This window comes from Pithys albifrons, chromosome 4 (assembly GCF_047495875.1).
Source record: "Pithys albifrons albifrons isolate INPA30051 chromosome 4, PitAlb_v1, whole genome shotgun sequence".
In the NCBI taxonomy this organism is placed as follows: domain Eukaryota; kingdom Metazoa; phylum Chordata; class Aves; order Passeriformes; family Thamnophilidae; genus Pithys; species Pithys albifrons.
The window spans coordinates 18,313,187-18,327,230 of NC_092461.1; the positions used below are offsets into that span (position 1 = coordinate 18,313,187).

At 35.9% G+C, this 14,044-nt stretch overlaps 1 protein-coding gene across 5 annotated transcripts in view; it reads left to right on the forward strand.

Moving 5' to 3' along the window:
* PTPN3 (protein tyrosine phosphatase non-receptor type 3) overlaps positions 1-14,044 on the forward strand; it is a 171,593-nt gene that overhangs the window by 149,287 nt on the left and 8,262 nt on the right. For all 5 annotated transcript variants that reach the window (XM_071553582.1, XM_071553584.1, XM_071553586.1 and 2 more), the window contains 4 exons: positions 642-788; positions 2,916-3,044; positions 9,849-9,994; positions 10,691-10,826. In XM_071553582.1, coding sequence (XP_071409683.1) covers positions 642-788; positions 2,916-3,044; positions 9,849-9,994; positions 10,691-10,826 — 558 coding nt within the window. The remainder of the gene's footprint in view (positions 1-641; positions 789-2,915; positions 3,045-9,848; positions 9,995-10,690; positions 10,827-14,044) is intronic.

The window sequence follows — 14,044 nt, forward strand, 5'->3', positions numbered from 1 at the left end:
TGATATGTACAGAGTCTTTAACCAGTAAAAATTGTTATACCCTTTCATAGGCTTCAGATGCTGAGGTTGTATTCTTAAAATTAAGCCCTTTTCCCTCTAGTACCACTTATATACCAGCTATGCTATGAAGGATGAAGAAAATAAACCAGAGCCATAATTGTCATGATCAATCAAGTGTAGGCTGCAAGTCAGGAAAAAGAGGGGAAAATGTGTATATGTTTGTTTCAGATCTGTAAGTTAAGCACCTAAATCAGAGTTCATTATTCACTTGATGTGTTTTGTGTCAAGCAATAAACAGCTTTTGCAGTGTACCTCTGAAGTGTGTGCTCTGCCAGTATTCCTTACTAAATATTAAAGAAAATCTGGAAAGCTTTGCACTTTCAAAGTTTTAAATACATTTTCACTATTAATCTTCTCTTCATAGTTCAGCAAAAAGGACTATAGAACCTACACTTTGCATCTGTTTCAAATTAATGATTTAAAAAATTTTTCGCATAAAAAATTGTAATCTCGATTGTCTGATTACTTGGCTTGCTGCCTTAATCTTCCCTCAAAACTTCTGTTTGAATGAAATACTGAATTAAAATAGTACTTGAGCAATGACATCAAACTTTACATAGGACTTTTCTTTCACTTTATAGATGGAAATTCCTTCTGTGGGCATTGTGAACAGGTACATTGCCACTCAGGGCCCTCTTCCACACACATGTGCACACTTTTGGCAAGTAGTCTGGGATCACAAATTGTCACTGATCATCATGTTAACAACTCTCACTGAACGAGGACGGGTAAGTGTCCAGATTCTTTGTATGCTGAAGAAATGTATTGTACCTTTGAACTTCTTTTTCATTGTTATGATTAAATAACCCTAAAACAGGCCAACTTATTCCATTGAATCATTTTTCTGAAGACCAGGCTTTCTGAATTGTTTAGGAACAGATAGTCCACAACTTGCTTTTTGCTGTGCTGCTTTGAAAACAAACCAGGTGTGTGATAAACAGAAATCACTGCGTTCACTCTGTTCTGCTGATCAGACAGGTACTTCGTGCTATCACTTTTTCCCACTGTGTCCTGGGCTCCATGTGGCAGTTGCTTCCTGAGCCATTCAGCAGATACCTGGAAGCATCGAGCAGGCTGATCAAACCTTTTAGTTTGGCTTTAAAAAGAGTCTGCCATTGTGGTATTTACTAATAGTGATCAGAATTTAACCTGCTTATTTTTATTTACATTTAAAGTTCTTTCTTAGTATTGCTCTGATAGTTCTTTTAATTATGTTTAAATGCATTCTGGCACTCCATTAATTTTGGACTACTACAAATAATGATAATCTGGTGTATTGTGTTTTACTTTGATTTAACATATCCTTTGTAGTTTTGCAGATTAAGTTTTTAGATTAAACATAAAGATATTGGTTTTGAAGTTTTAGAAGCTGAAAACTGAAGAGCTGAGTTTTGGGTTTTTTTAAGAGGTAGAGAAGTAGAGAAACTCTTGTATGCCTACACTGTAACCATTATCTATATTTCCTATGTCATCTATCCTACACTATGAAATTTATCTGGCATCCCAGTCAAAACTCAGTGTTTTTAGAAAGCAAGGCAGTGAATAACAGCATGAAGATTGAGATGTAAAGAAGGTCACTTATGCAGCAGTCAGGTTTTAGTCATGGTCAGGTTCGTGGAAACAGACATTATTGAGCATCTTCTCACACAAAAATGCTCCCTTCATCTTTTGACTGTACTGCAGTCAAAATAGCTTGCTACTTTCGTTTCCTTGTCTTAAGGAGAAACACAGATTAGTAATAGTCTGTAGTTTGCCCAGTCAGCTGGAACTTTTAAGGCAGTTGTTGATACCTTCTAATCATCCTGCTGGTACCTTTACACACTAGACATTTTTTCTGAGTTTTGTTTACTTTCAGAAATTATTTACATTTGCCCAGTTTCTGTGTGAACTTTCAGGGATAGAAAAAAATATATATCTTCTTGTCAAGAGTATCCCCATTGGTAAATGCCAAATATTTTCCCAATCCCTGGATGTTTTACATTCCAGACTGTCTCTTTCCAAAGGTTTTAAGATTTGTATTATACAATTTTCTTTTTTTCTCCCCAGTAATGTTCATTTTTAGAAATAGATACATTATTTTGGCTTAAATTTAAAGACAGAGTATTTTAGATAAAATATCACAGTAAAAATATTAGGCTTAATGATAATAATTTGGATTTCAGGCCACTAAAAACTGAACTCAATTAAAGATAGAATTAAGAAATTTTAACATATCAAAATTTCCAGCTCTTGCTAGTCTGTATCAGTTGAAAAGTTACAGACAAAACCAGCTTTGAACTTCACACACGTTGCAGTGTCACAGCAGTTAAGTTCTCATTGTTTCCATACATGGCGATTCTACAGCCTCACAGACCTTCTTATTTCTGTGCTTGACCATCCTCTTGGGAATTTTTTGCCAACATCTAATCAGAATTTCCCTTGTTGCATCTTTTTGCAGTTGCCTCTTGTCCTTTCCTTGTTCACTTCCAAGAAAAGTGTAGCTTTGCCTTTACTATTAGCTGCTATTCAATGGCTAAAGATAGTTATAAATTTACCTTCTGCACTTCTCTTCTTACAGTAGAATAAATCCATCTTTCTCCTCCTCCATTATGCCTTAAGTAATTTTGGCAATTGCAGATGAAGCATTGTGCATCCAATTTTGCCAAATATTTATTACAAATCACTAAAAGAGAAGTTTATGGAGAATTTAGCCTATTTGATCTTGTTATTTTTCAGTTTGGATGCAAAAATATCATCACCAAACCAGAACAGATTTTATACTGCTCCTTGAATTCCCTGAACCATGGTGTAGGAGGGAATGCTGCAAACAGAAGTGCTTGTGTACTGTCTTGACATGTGCTTTATTTTCCTTCCAGACCAAATGTCATCAGTATTGGCCTGATCCACCAGATGTAATGGAATATGGCAGCTTTCGTGTCAGATGCCACTCTGAAGACTGTACAATTGCTTATGTTGTTAGAGAAATGGTGATCACAAATGTTGAGGTAAGTGGCCCTTTCCTTATCTTTAATTATCCCCAAGCCACCTGAATGAATACAAGTGTAGATAGGTAGATGAAGTTTCTGTATTGGATAATGTAAATCTCTGTGTGTGAATACGTGCAGGTGTGTTTATACACACACACATTTTTTAAAAAAAGAATATGTGTATATTATATGAATTAACATAGTATGGTTATTTCTTTAGAGCTTCTTCAAAAACATACTTATTGAAGTTCTATAATACATTATGCTGTACAGATACTGGAATAAGCTTCATAAGGGAGTTTAGTGCTTTTCTCTAAACAGTTTTGTAATCACTGACTTCACAAGTATTTTGATTTATAGTGGGAGTTTTTTTCTATGTAACTGTGCTCTTTCAGGAATGAAATACTGGTCACTTGGTAAATGGCACATGCAGCTAGAACAGCTAATAAGTGTAATAATGTTGTTTTGAAAGAAGATACAGAATCTCACCAGTTCCTTTCCATTGTCTTTAGTCAGATTTAAAAAAAAATTCATATGTATCTCAATTGAAATGTGCTCAATCTATGTAAGATACATAATCCTTTATGCCAGTGTAAAAGAATAGAAAGAGAAGATTAAATATATGAATATCCTCTTGTATTGTGAAATCTGTATTCAGGTCACATCTAGACTTCTCACAACCTGAATTATAGGGTTTAAAGTCTGTCTCGTTTCCAAACCGTCCTGCATTTGTTTCCTCTCTTCATCTCTTTTCCAAAATTCTATGGCCATGGGTTATTCCTAAAACGATGAAGAGTTTGTGCTATCATAACATATGTAAGAAATCACTGTATACTGACCAATGGCTAATTTGTAGTTCCATTACTAGTCAGTCTTTTAAACTTCAATATAGTTATGTAGCTTTTACTGTTACAGAATTGCTAGTAGTAAGAAGAAGGAAATATCTGTTTTAAAATATAACATTTAATCAATGTTCTTACAGCAAGATGACCAAATCTTTAGTCTCATACATTTGTAACTTAATCTGTCACTTGGCTATGCATCCAAATTTGTTTTAATGTGATTAAGATTTCCTACACAGTCATAAACATGTGAGATATCAGATGTCAGTACGTAAAGGTCTTTCGGTTGAGATGGTTTACAGTGTTTCAGTTTCTAGCTATAAGAAACCACACAGTCAGGGAGCAGCATGATATTTGTTTCTGTAGTTTGGTCAGTTAATCTGTAAGTGATTAACTTGAATGTCAGCAGAGAAGAAATTAAGCTCATAAAAGTAGTACTGCAAGTACACAAACTTTTGTCCCTGTAACTGAAATTATTTATTTTAACCTTTCCAAGCCTCATGAAATAAAGAAAATATTAATTTCCTGTCTTTTCAAAACCAAGGTTGAAAGCTTTACTGTAGCAAAATGAAAGAAGAGTAAAGCACTAAGTTTGGGGGGTTTTGAGGTTGACTGGGGGTTATATTTTTAAAAAAGAGCTTCATAACACTTTGGGGACCAGAAAAACACACCTAAAGAAAGAAATTGTGTAGCATGAGTGCAGAGCTTATCACACAGTGCACTGTTTTGTAAAACAAGATATGTATTTCTTTTCAGTCATTGAAGAAGTAGTATGAGAAGCCTAAACCAAACTTTCATTCTGTTTCCTTTAAGAAAAATGCCTTGCAACAAATGCCCATTACATCTCACTAATTTCATTTAGTTATGTTTTGAAGAATACCTTTGTACTACTTTCCCTTCTTTAAACAAGCATTTCTTCTTTATATCAGTTAAGTGTGAGTAGAACCCAGACATGGAACTTAACAAGCTGTGGAAACAATACTAGCTGAACCACATTACTCACATTACTTTGAAGGACTGTATTTTTTAAAGGTTTTATTTTGGGGTTTAGTTTGTTCGGTTTTTTATTCTCCCACATTTTATGTTAACTGTTACCACAACTTGTTTGTTGTTTTCAAACTGTCCTGTCATTCTTTCACCTGATACATTTTATTAACTAAACAAGAGTCTTGAGAGCAGCCCTGCAGAAAGGGACCTGGAGGTCCTGGTTGGTGGCAAGTTGAATATGAGGCAACAGTGCCCTGGCAGCCAGAAAGGCCAACCATGTCCTGGGGTGCATCAGGCACAGCATCATCAGCTGGTTAAGGAAGGGGACTGTCCCACTCTGCTCTGCACTGGGGCAGCCTCACCTTGAGTATTGTGTGCAGTTTTGGGTGCAACAATACAAAAAGAGACATTAAACTCTTAAAGAGCATCCAAGGAAGGGCCATAAGGAGTATGAAGGGTCCAGAGGGGAAGCCATGTGAGGAGCAGCTGAGGTGGTTTGGTTTGTTCAGCCTGGAGAAGAGGAGACTGAGAGGAGATATCATTGCAGTCTTCAGCATTCTCACAAGGGGAAGTGGAGGGGCAAGTACCAATGTCTTCACTCTTGTGTCCAGTGACAGGATTTATGGAAGCATTGTGAAGCTGAGTCAGAGAAGGTTTGGGTTAGATATTAGGTAAAGGTTCTCCACCCAAAGGGTGGTTGGGCACTGAAACAGACTTCCAAGGGATGAGATCACAGCACCAAGCCTGACAGAGTTCAAGAAGTGTTTGGACAACCCTCTCAGGCACAGGGTGTGGCTCTTCAGGGGTCCTACACAGAGCCAGGATTGGGATTCGGTGATCCTGTTGGGTCCCTTCCATCCCAGTATATTCTATGATTTTATGAAATCATTCAAACAAAAAGAAAGAAATTAATGATGTTTAAAAATTGGTTGAATTTTATCCATTAAAGACAAGTTATTCAATTGCTACAATAAATGAGAAGTGATCGCCATGAGAGAGTGCTTACATCTCATAAACAACCTGGGTCAAGTTAATTAAAACAATTCTATGCATCATAATATGGACTTTTTAGCCTGATTGAGCAGGCAATGACAATGCAAATACAGAGATTTTGGGTGATAAGCTTCTTTTTAATGTAAAAGCTATCACTTTCCATGGACATCAGGATAGAGGGTATTATCTGAAGAGGAGGAAAAGAAATTGATGCAGCAACTCAAATAAAGTGAAGACTAAGCATAAATTCATTTTGCTATGGAAGGATGTTGTAGTTTGCTGTAGGGAGGAGGCAAATTTGTAAGCTGAAGAATGACTGATGTCTTTCTGTTTATGAATGACGAGCATGTAGGCTTTCTAATGCCTGTTTAAATTGATATTCAACAAAACAAAGGCAGCAATGTTAGCAGTATGTTGCCAGCACTTTCTGCTATAAACAGCTGAAAATAGAATCTCTAATTTTTTGCATATCTTAGTTGTTTGAACTGGGACTTTCCATATCTTTGTCTCCCTTGCTAGATGCCTGTCATGCAACAATTCACAGGAAGGGGAAAGCTGAATTTGTTGTTAGGGGTTCTCTACATTTGTTCACTGAAACTTTTGCTTCTGAATTTGAACAATGTATTGTACTTTTTCTTTATAAGGAAATCCATATAAATTTTACCATGTTGTAAATGTCTTGAGCAAACCTGTTACACTGCAGGTTTGCTTAAGGTTTCTGTGATAACTGTCTGCACTGGACATGTTATATTCTGTCAAATACCCATGGTAGAAGAAAGAAAGTTGGTTTTGAATTATAACGAGCCAAAGAACAAAATTAAGTTAGAAGTGTTATGGCAAGTGTGTACAGAAGCATAATGATATGGGAATAGTGGTCCAAAGAAATGCCAAATGCCACTTGCCAGAGTATCTACTCTTCAGAAACTGGGCTTTAACCCCTATCCCCGGAGACTCAGCTTTCAAGATATAATTGTCAAGCTCAATGGCAAAGACAATTATCTTCCTGCTTAGAAGATAATATGCCTATTGCAAGGTTAATACAGTTCTACATTGTGATTTTGTTTCTTGTTATTGAAGATTATATTAAAACCTATACCAAAAAGGACATTAACGGAAATGGTGAAAGCCAGCTTTTTATGAAGATGAATTGTACATCTGTCAGTCACTAGGATGCTACAGTAAGGACTGTCATTGAAAGTCTCAGTGCAAAGAAAAAAATTGCAGAAAAGACTTAAACCAAGTTTCAGAGAATAATAGTTTGATGAACATCATGAGTGTAGTGAGAACTTACCTCTTATTTGTCATTACCAGGTCCGTACAAAGAAGCAGGGTCTGGCAAAGATAGTGTGTTTAAAAATAAGTATTTTTAGCAGAACATGTAGAATTGGGCTAACTATAGAACCAATAGCTATGATTTAGCCTTTTTTTTTCATGCACTAGATTTTAGTAAGTGGGATCTTTTCATGTAAGTTATTTCCACATGGGGTGCTATTAGGCTGACATTCTCTGAATTTAAAAGCTGGCTTTCATTATGACTGTGAAGACTTGATGTTTTAAAAAGCAAAAAAATCCACTAAAAATAGCTTTAAAAAATCTGGACTTTTGTTAGAGTACTGATTTGATATTTTCTGGGACATAAAAGCTTAGACTTAGACAAACTACTTCTAACATATAACTACTGTTTTTAATAGGTTTAAATTACTAATAAATTATGAAGTGTTTTAAAATACTTGTGCATTTTGAAAAGCGAGTGACGTAATGCTCAAGTTTTAACAATTTGAGTCATCTCAGGAGAACTCAACCAAAAGAATCAAAACTGATTGTATTAAAACACAAATAGCTAGAAAACAATACTGAAGCTTGAGGCATACTGGAAATCATTAACAGACATCTATGTTGGTGTCTATGGATGATTAGGCATGTAACAGAAAATGAAGATGATAGCACCAAAAGCAGCAGCTCTGAGGACTAAGTGCATGTTCTTACAGTGTATTCTCACGCTGAGTAAGTCTTACGTAACATGCTTGCATTTCTTAATGTCTGTGAATTATTTAAACAAATGCAACTCACTATATTTGAGCCTGGGCTGATAAGTAAAAATTTTCTGAGCTTGTAAAATGACTTTTTGATGCTACAGATCACTATTAGTGGTTCTCAGGTGTGCCACTGGCACTTATCCATGTTGTATGGCTTCAAGTTCTTGAAGCACATGGAAGGCAACTGGATACTCACTCTTGGATAGTTTTAGAATTAATCAAGTCTTTGTTTCTCCAGGATGCTGTAATTCAAATGTCTCTCATTTAAGAGAATCACCTCAAACATTTATATGTAACTGCTGCATTATCTCTTTTCCCTTTAGAAGAGGTTCTGAGAAAGCATGTGCAGATCTGCAAAGGAGAACTTTTTAATGACATTTTCTTGACATGTTTTTGTATTTTTTTCAATCTTGGCATTTCAGAAAAGTATGAATTGTAATCATTTGATTAAAGTCAAATTTTTCTACACAGCAAAGCTGAGTAGCGACAGGTCATGTTTTTTCATACAGAGATCCTGGTCATCATGGATCTTTTAATGACCTGGATGATAGATCCCAGTGCAATTTATATTACAGTGAGCTTGATCTTTAACATTAGATAATATTGTCCCCTTGGGCCTTATGGTGAACCTTTTAATTGTGATTGCTGAGGCTCTGCCTTAAGAGGCAAAGTAAGAGCTGTGTTGTTATCTTTTTGTCCCTGGAGGCAATTGTAAATTTCTGCAATTGCTTCGACTGGAATTGCATTTCCTAAGACTCTATTTAGTACATAGGCTTTAGTTATTCCATCACTTGTGTCCTACTAGCCTGCTCCCTGGGAGTGGAACCACTTCCTCAAGTGGAAGACGAAAGCAAGCAGTTGAAGGTATTCTATATTTCAACAGTTGTGTGTGTAAGAGAAAAGGAAAGAAACCTTTTAAAGTCACTAGCATCACAAAAACATTCTTGCGTGTACCCCTGGGGGCAGGGCAGCTTTTGCAGACTAATGTAGTGATCAAGGAGAATTTTATTTCAGTATAGTGTCAAATTTTTAGTGTGGTAATGGACAAAAATAAAATGCAGGTAATAGCCTAACTGTTGCAAAATGTATGAAAGAAATAAAGGAACATGAAGACTTGTCTCAGTTTTAAAGACTGAGATCCTCATTGCATGACGCAGTAGAGCTCAGGAGCATCTTAGGTTTTTATCTTCCCACCCTAATCATTAGTTACATCTGTAACATTGCAGTTGAACCAAATCTGAATACAAAGATGATTGACAGATTTCATAATCAAAGTTAAGAAAAGGCTAAACTGAAAGAACTTCTGTAAAATCATTTTTATTTTGAGGTATAATTGCATCAAAGGAGAACTCTTCATGCAACAGAATCTTTTACCAATTATATTGCTTCCAGACAGAAACATATCCTTCTGTGGACCATACAGAAGTCATCCATATGTACAATGAGCATGTATGAATGATATATGTTTTCTAACAGAAACCAGATTAGCAAATTTTGCAGACAACTTTATTATAGCTGCATCTCTAATAGGCAGACATATTTCCAACAGATTGTGTAGCCCCAAACCCCTGTTATTTTGATATTGTTCTCAATGGTTCTTCTGCTGTTCTGTTGTTTCTTTCAAACTGTTCTAAACTATTATGTAGTACTATTACTATTATGTTTACGCCTTGTATCATTTTACCTCCGGTAACTCAATGTTGTCAAGGTATAATAGGTCAATAGTTGATAAAAAAAATTAAAATCTGTTTAGATAACAGAAGTTAAACTTGATATAACATTATTTAGGAATATTATGCTTTTTGAGAATTACATCTTCATACTGTACACTGAGTTTTAAAATGACAAACATTTTCTACATCTTATTGCATGTGTAGAATACACTTACTATGAAAAAAATACTAATAAACATGAATAGAGTAGTCCTAACACTGGACAATTTTGAAAATTTTACTGTATTTTAGACAGAACAACAACACACTGTCACCCATCTCCAGTATGTAGCTTGGCCTGATCATGGCGTTCCTGATGACTCCATGGACTTCTTGGAGTTTGTGACCTGTATGAGGCCAAAAAGAGTAAAGAATGAGCCGGTTCTTGTTCACTGCAGGTACTTGTGTTTCAAAATTCTGATTATAGATGTGCTTCAGCCTTAGAATAAGCATTTCATGTGAAAAGTCTGTGTGTAAGACAGGAGATTCTTTGAATTAGCTGAAAATGTTAAACTCTGCAATACCAGCATTCACTGCTGAAGACAGAAACTGATGTTATATGTAAAAGAATGAGCTTCCTTTGTCTCCCTTTCTCCTGCACTCTTTTGGTGAAATGTCTTAGTCACATAATTATCACAGAGTTGATAATCTGCAATGTAATTTGTTCTCCGTTTTTTACCCTCTACCACTGTCATAACCTCACTTTGAATGGTATTGCAAAGGCCTTTTTCCTGCTATTGAAGTGCCTGTCATGAACACAATTAGATCTTACCTTTTTTAAAAGTCAAAAAGCCCAAATCAATACATTTATATTTTTAAGCAGTTATAATTGTCTAAAAATGCATTTACTTTGAAAATGTATTTACTTTAATTGAGGCGTTAGTTTTATTTATATTAAAAATATTCTCTTTTTAGTAATAGCTAGAAAATATTACTGAAGGTGTAAAAATAAACTTTGCACTCTCTTCAAATTTTACTGAGGTCTTCCTGTAATTCCTAAGGCTGTTTAACATCCTAGTATAAAGACTGTGATACGAATCTGGTGCATTGCAAAAACCCAATTTTATAGACTATTTTCCTGTTACATTTCACAGTGCAGGAATCGGTCGCACTGGTGTATTGGTCACTATGGAAACAGCCATGTGCTTAATTGAAAGGAACCAACCTGTTTATCCACTGGATATTGTAAGAAGAATGCGAGACCAACGAGCTATGATGGTGCAAACATCAGTAAGTGATGGAGAGGAAGCCTCATTTTCTGTATATATGCTGCAAGTTTTAAAACAGGTCCAAAAATTTTTTAGATGTCTGAGTCTAGATATGTGAGTCTTCAGTTGCCATATTTCAAGCTTCATAAATTCTACATAATGTAGCATGGTGGCAAAGGCTGCTTTGCTAATGAGGTATGCATTTAACTTTTTTGTAAATATTTCTTACCTTTCTATGAAAAGATAATTGATTTCTATACATTGCAAGTAGTTAGAATGCCCGAAGTCAGACTTGCAGTGATCATCTGTACACGGTTCTTTATCTAAATTCTCTGCAAGAAGCTAGAATAAATTTTTGCTTTTCATTCTAGTATAGAGCATTATAGAAAGTTATTAAATTGAAGATAAAATTAAAATGTTTGTGGTGTGGTTTGAACAGGTCACTTTAAACTAGAAATTCTATGAGAACAATATATTTATTTGTTTTTGTAATTTTGCCACTAACCAGTTTGGAAAAGCAAAGAGCAGGTTGGGTAGTATCAGTGACTGAAATATGAAAGCAGAGAGTGATTGTAAAATTGAAGTGGCTCAAACACAGCTTGAGGTCATGAAGGCAATTTTGTGTCAGCTGTGGAAATTAATAGATTGAAGTCAGAGACCAAGGCTGAAGGATGAGAGACTGTTCTTTCTCGAGAAGCAGTTTGATGACAAGGATACCAGGTGTGGGGTATCTTGGAGAGCTTAATGCTCTATGAGAAAGGGAAGTAATGGGGTTTAGACCCACAAAGACAACGGTTAAATTGGGCATTTTTATCTCTCATCTTCAAAAGAAAATTCCTCAATTTCCATTTGGTCAAGGAAAAGGTAACTTAAGAAGACAACTTCTATTCATTAACAGGTTAATGAATGCAGGAGCTAGCATTATGATTGACTAGATGGGGAGAAAATCATGTGTTGTCAAAGGGTGTAAAAGCATCAGGATTTACAGTTGCCTGTGTGACATTAGAGAGCTCTGTGAGCAGTTTGTTCATGCTTGCTGCTGGGACTCTTTTCACTGCAGTATGAGTGCACTCTGTGGAAGAGCTTCAGAACTGTGTGGTTGAGAGGGTATTTGTTTGAGGGTTCCCCTCCCTTTTCCTTGCAGCAGTGGAAGCTACAATGATGACAAAGTTGTCATCAGATGAAAAACACTAGCCTAAAGTTTAAGGAAGTGGAATGTTGACTTCTGGAGTTGCACCAGTCTACACTCCTCAGTTTCTAAAACTAACTGAGCAAGTTCAGGCTTGAACAGTCTAGAGGTGTTGCTCTCTTTGAAAATTGGATATGGCAACCTGAAGTAAACTTCAGCTTGTCAGAAAGCCACATCCTTTTTTTCGAAACAGAAATTAGAAAGAATTGCCCTTGCACTCCACACTTTGACATAACTGAAGAATACAGGGAATAGCAATAAATACACTGTCAGAACCCCTGCATGGAAAATGAATACCTAGAATAGGATTCTTTACCTTGCTTCCTGTGTGTTACACAGTTCACTGTCACCACAGTCAAGAAAGGGATGATCTGTAGCAGCAATGCTGTGAAACTAAATTCAGTTGTTATTTCTGAAGCAGGCAGATACTGTTGTGAAAAGACAATGAGCAAAATTGGCATACTGTGCTGTAAATGAGACACAGAAGCAAGCTCTCAACTGTGACAAAACAGAATACCAGAGACCTGCATGTTAATATTTTGATCTATCCTGGGTGCTCTATCACATTCCCATGCCAGCATTCCAGCTAGCCCCACTCATATTTGCTCATATTTGATATTCAGCTTAGGGCTTCTGGGAGAAGCCATTAGAGATTGTTCAGTTGTAATAAAGGGATTGTTCAGTTTTAATAGCCTTGCCTGAAGCATGTTCAGCTGCCCTGTGGGGCTTGTGTGTGTGCTCCAGTTCTAAGATAATACACTCTGCCAGATGCATGTTGTGAGTTAATATCAGACAAGGTACACTCAGTAAGAATGGACCTATCAGAGCTATTAACTGGTCAGTTTAGTGTCTGTTGCTAGTCATGTGAAAGCTGTGGTTTCTCAAAGACCAATAATATGGTTACCAGAAACAGCAAAACATAATCTTCAACCAAAATAATAAAGCTACAACAAAATTAGTTTAATGCTATGGCCTTTCATTAACAAAAAAAGAAAAATTAGTGTTATGTTCTATTAAAGGGAAATTTAGAGAAACTAAACTATTCAGAACATAATGCTTTGGGATGTACATACCAAAACTAACTACCAGCTGAGTAAGCGGTAAGAATAAACGCAACAGGTAAGATCAAGGAAAACAACTAGTCAGATTGAGTCAGAGGAATCAATGCTAAAGTGCTCATTCTTTCATTTGTTCAGTAACTTGATCACAGAAATTAACAGAAGTATTGAACAGAGAGCTAAATACCACACCTAGCTTGTTCAGGGATTAGAAGTATGGAAATGACAATAACGTGGAAGAGAAAAGTCAGGGTAATTAAGAAATATACAAAAGAATAGAGTGATATTGAAGGTGGGAGTAATTGACTGAAAGGTTAAAAGAAAGGGCAGGAAAATCAAGATGCAGAAAACTCATTTCTACCTCCCAGTTTCCCTTAGGTTTTTTTGTATTTCAGAAGAAATGTATAGGCTATGGACAATGACATTTCTAACTGCTGGTATTTAAATGCAACCTAAGGTCCTTCACAGTCCAAATGTTATCTTTGAGCCCTGCCCATTGGGTGATAGTGGGGAGTGTTTTCAGATGCTTCTGAAGACTTGATGGGACAATAAAAAGGCAGCTGGAAGAACATTTCAAAGACAGAAAAAGGGATTTAAAAAATGTGAAGCTGTGCTTCTCTATGATATAGAGCTTTGGAGGAAGGTGTTCATTTGGGGGTTTTGACAATAGTACTTTCAGAAAAGAAACAAGGATGCTTTGATCTTTGCATGTTCTTTTAAATTTCAATCATGTTGCATTCTCAGGATTGTGTTAGTCATAAAAAATTATGCAGGCTATGGGAATTTTTACTTCTTCACTAGTCTTGCTGATGTCTCCTTGTATCCCTTTTAAGAAAAAGGCTTGCAGGCTAATTGCTTTTAACAAATAGTTACATCACAGGGTCATGGAAGAAGTAATCTTTGTAATAGTATAATGCCGAAAAGAAACAATAATTTGTGAAGACTTGATAAGATCTAATGGAGATCAAAATGTTGAGTGACAGAATTAATGTG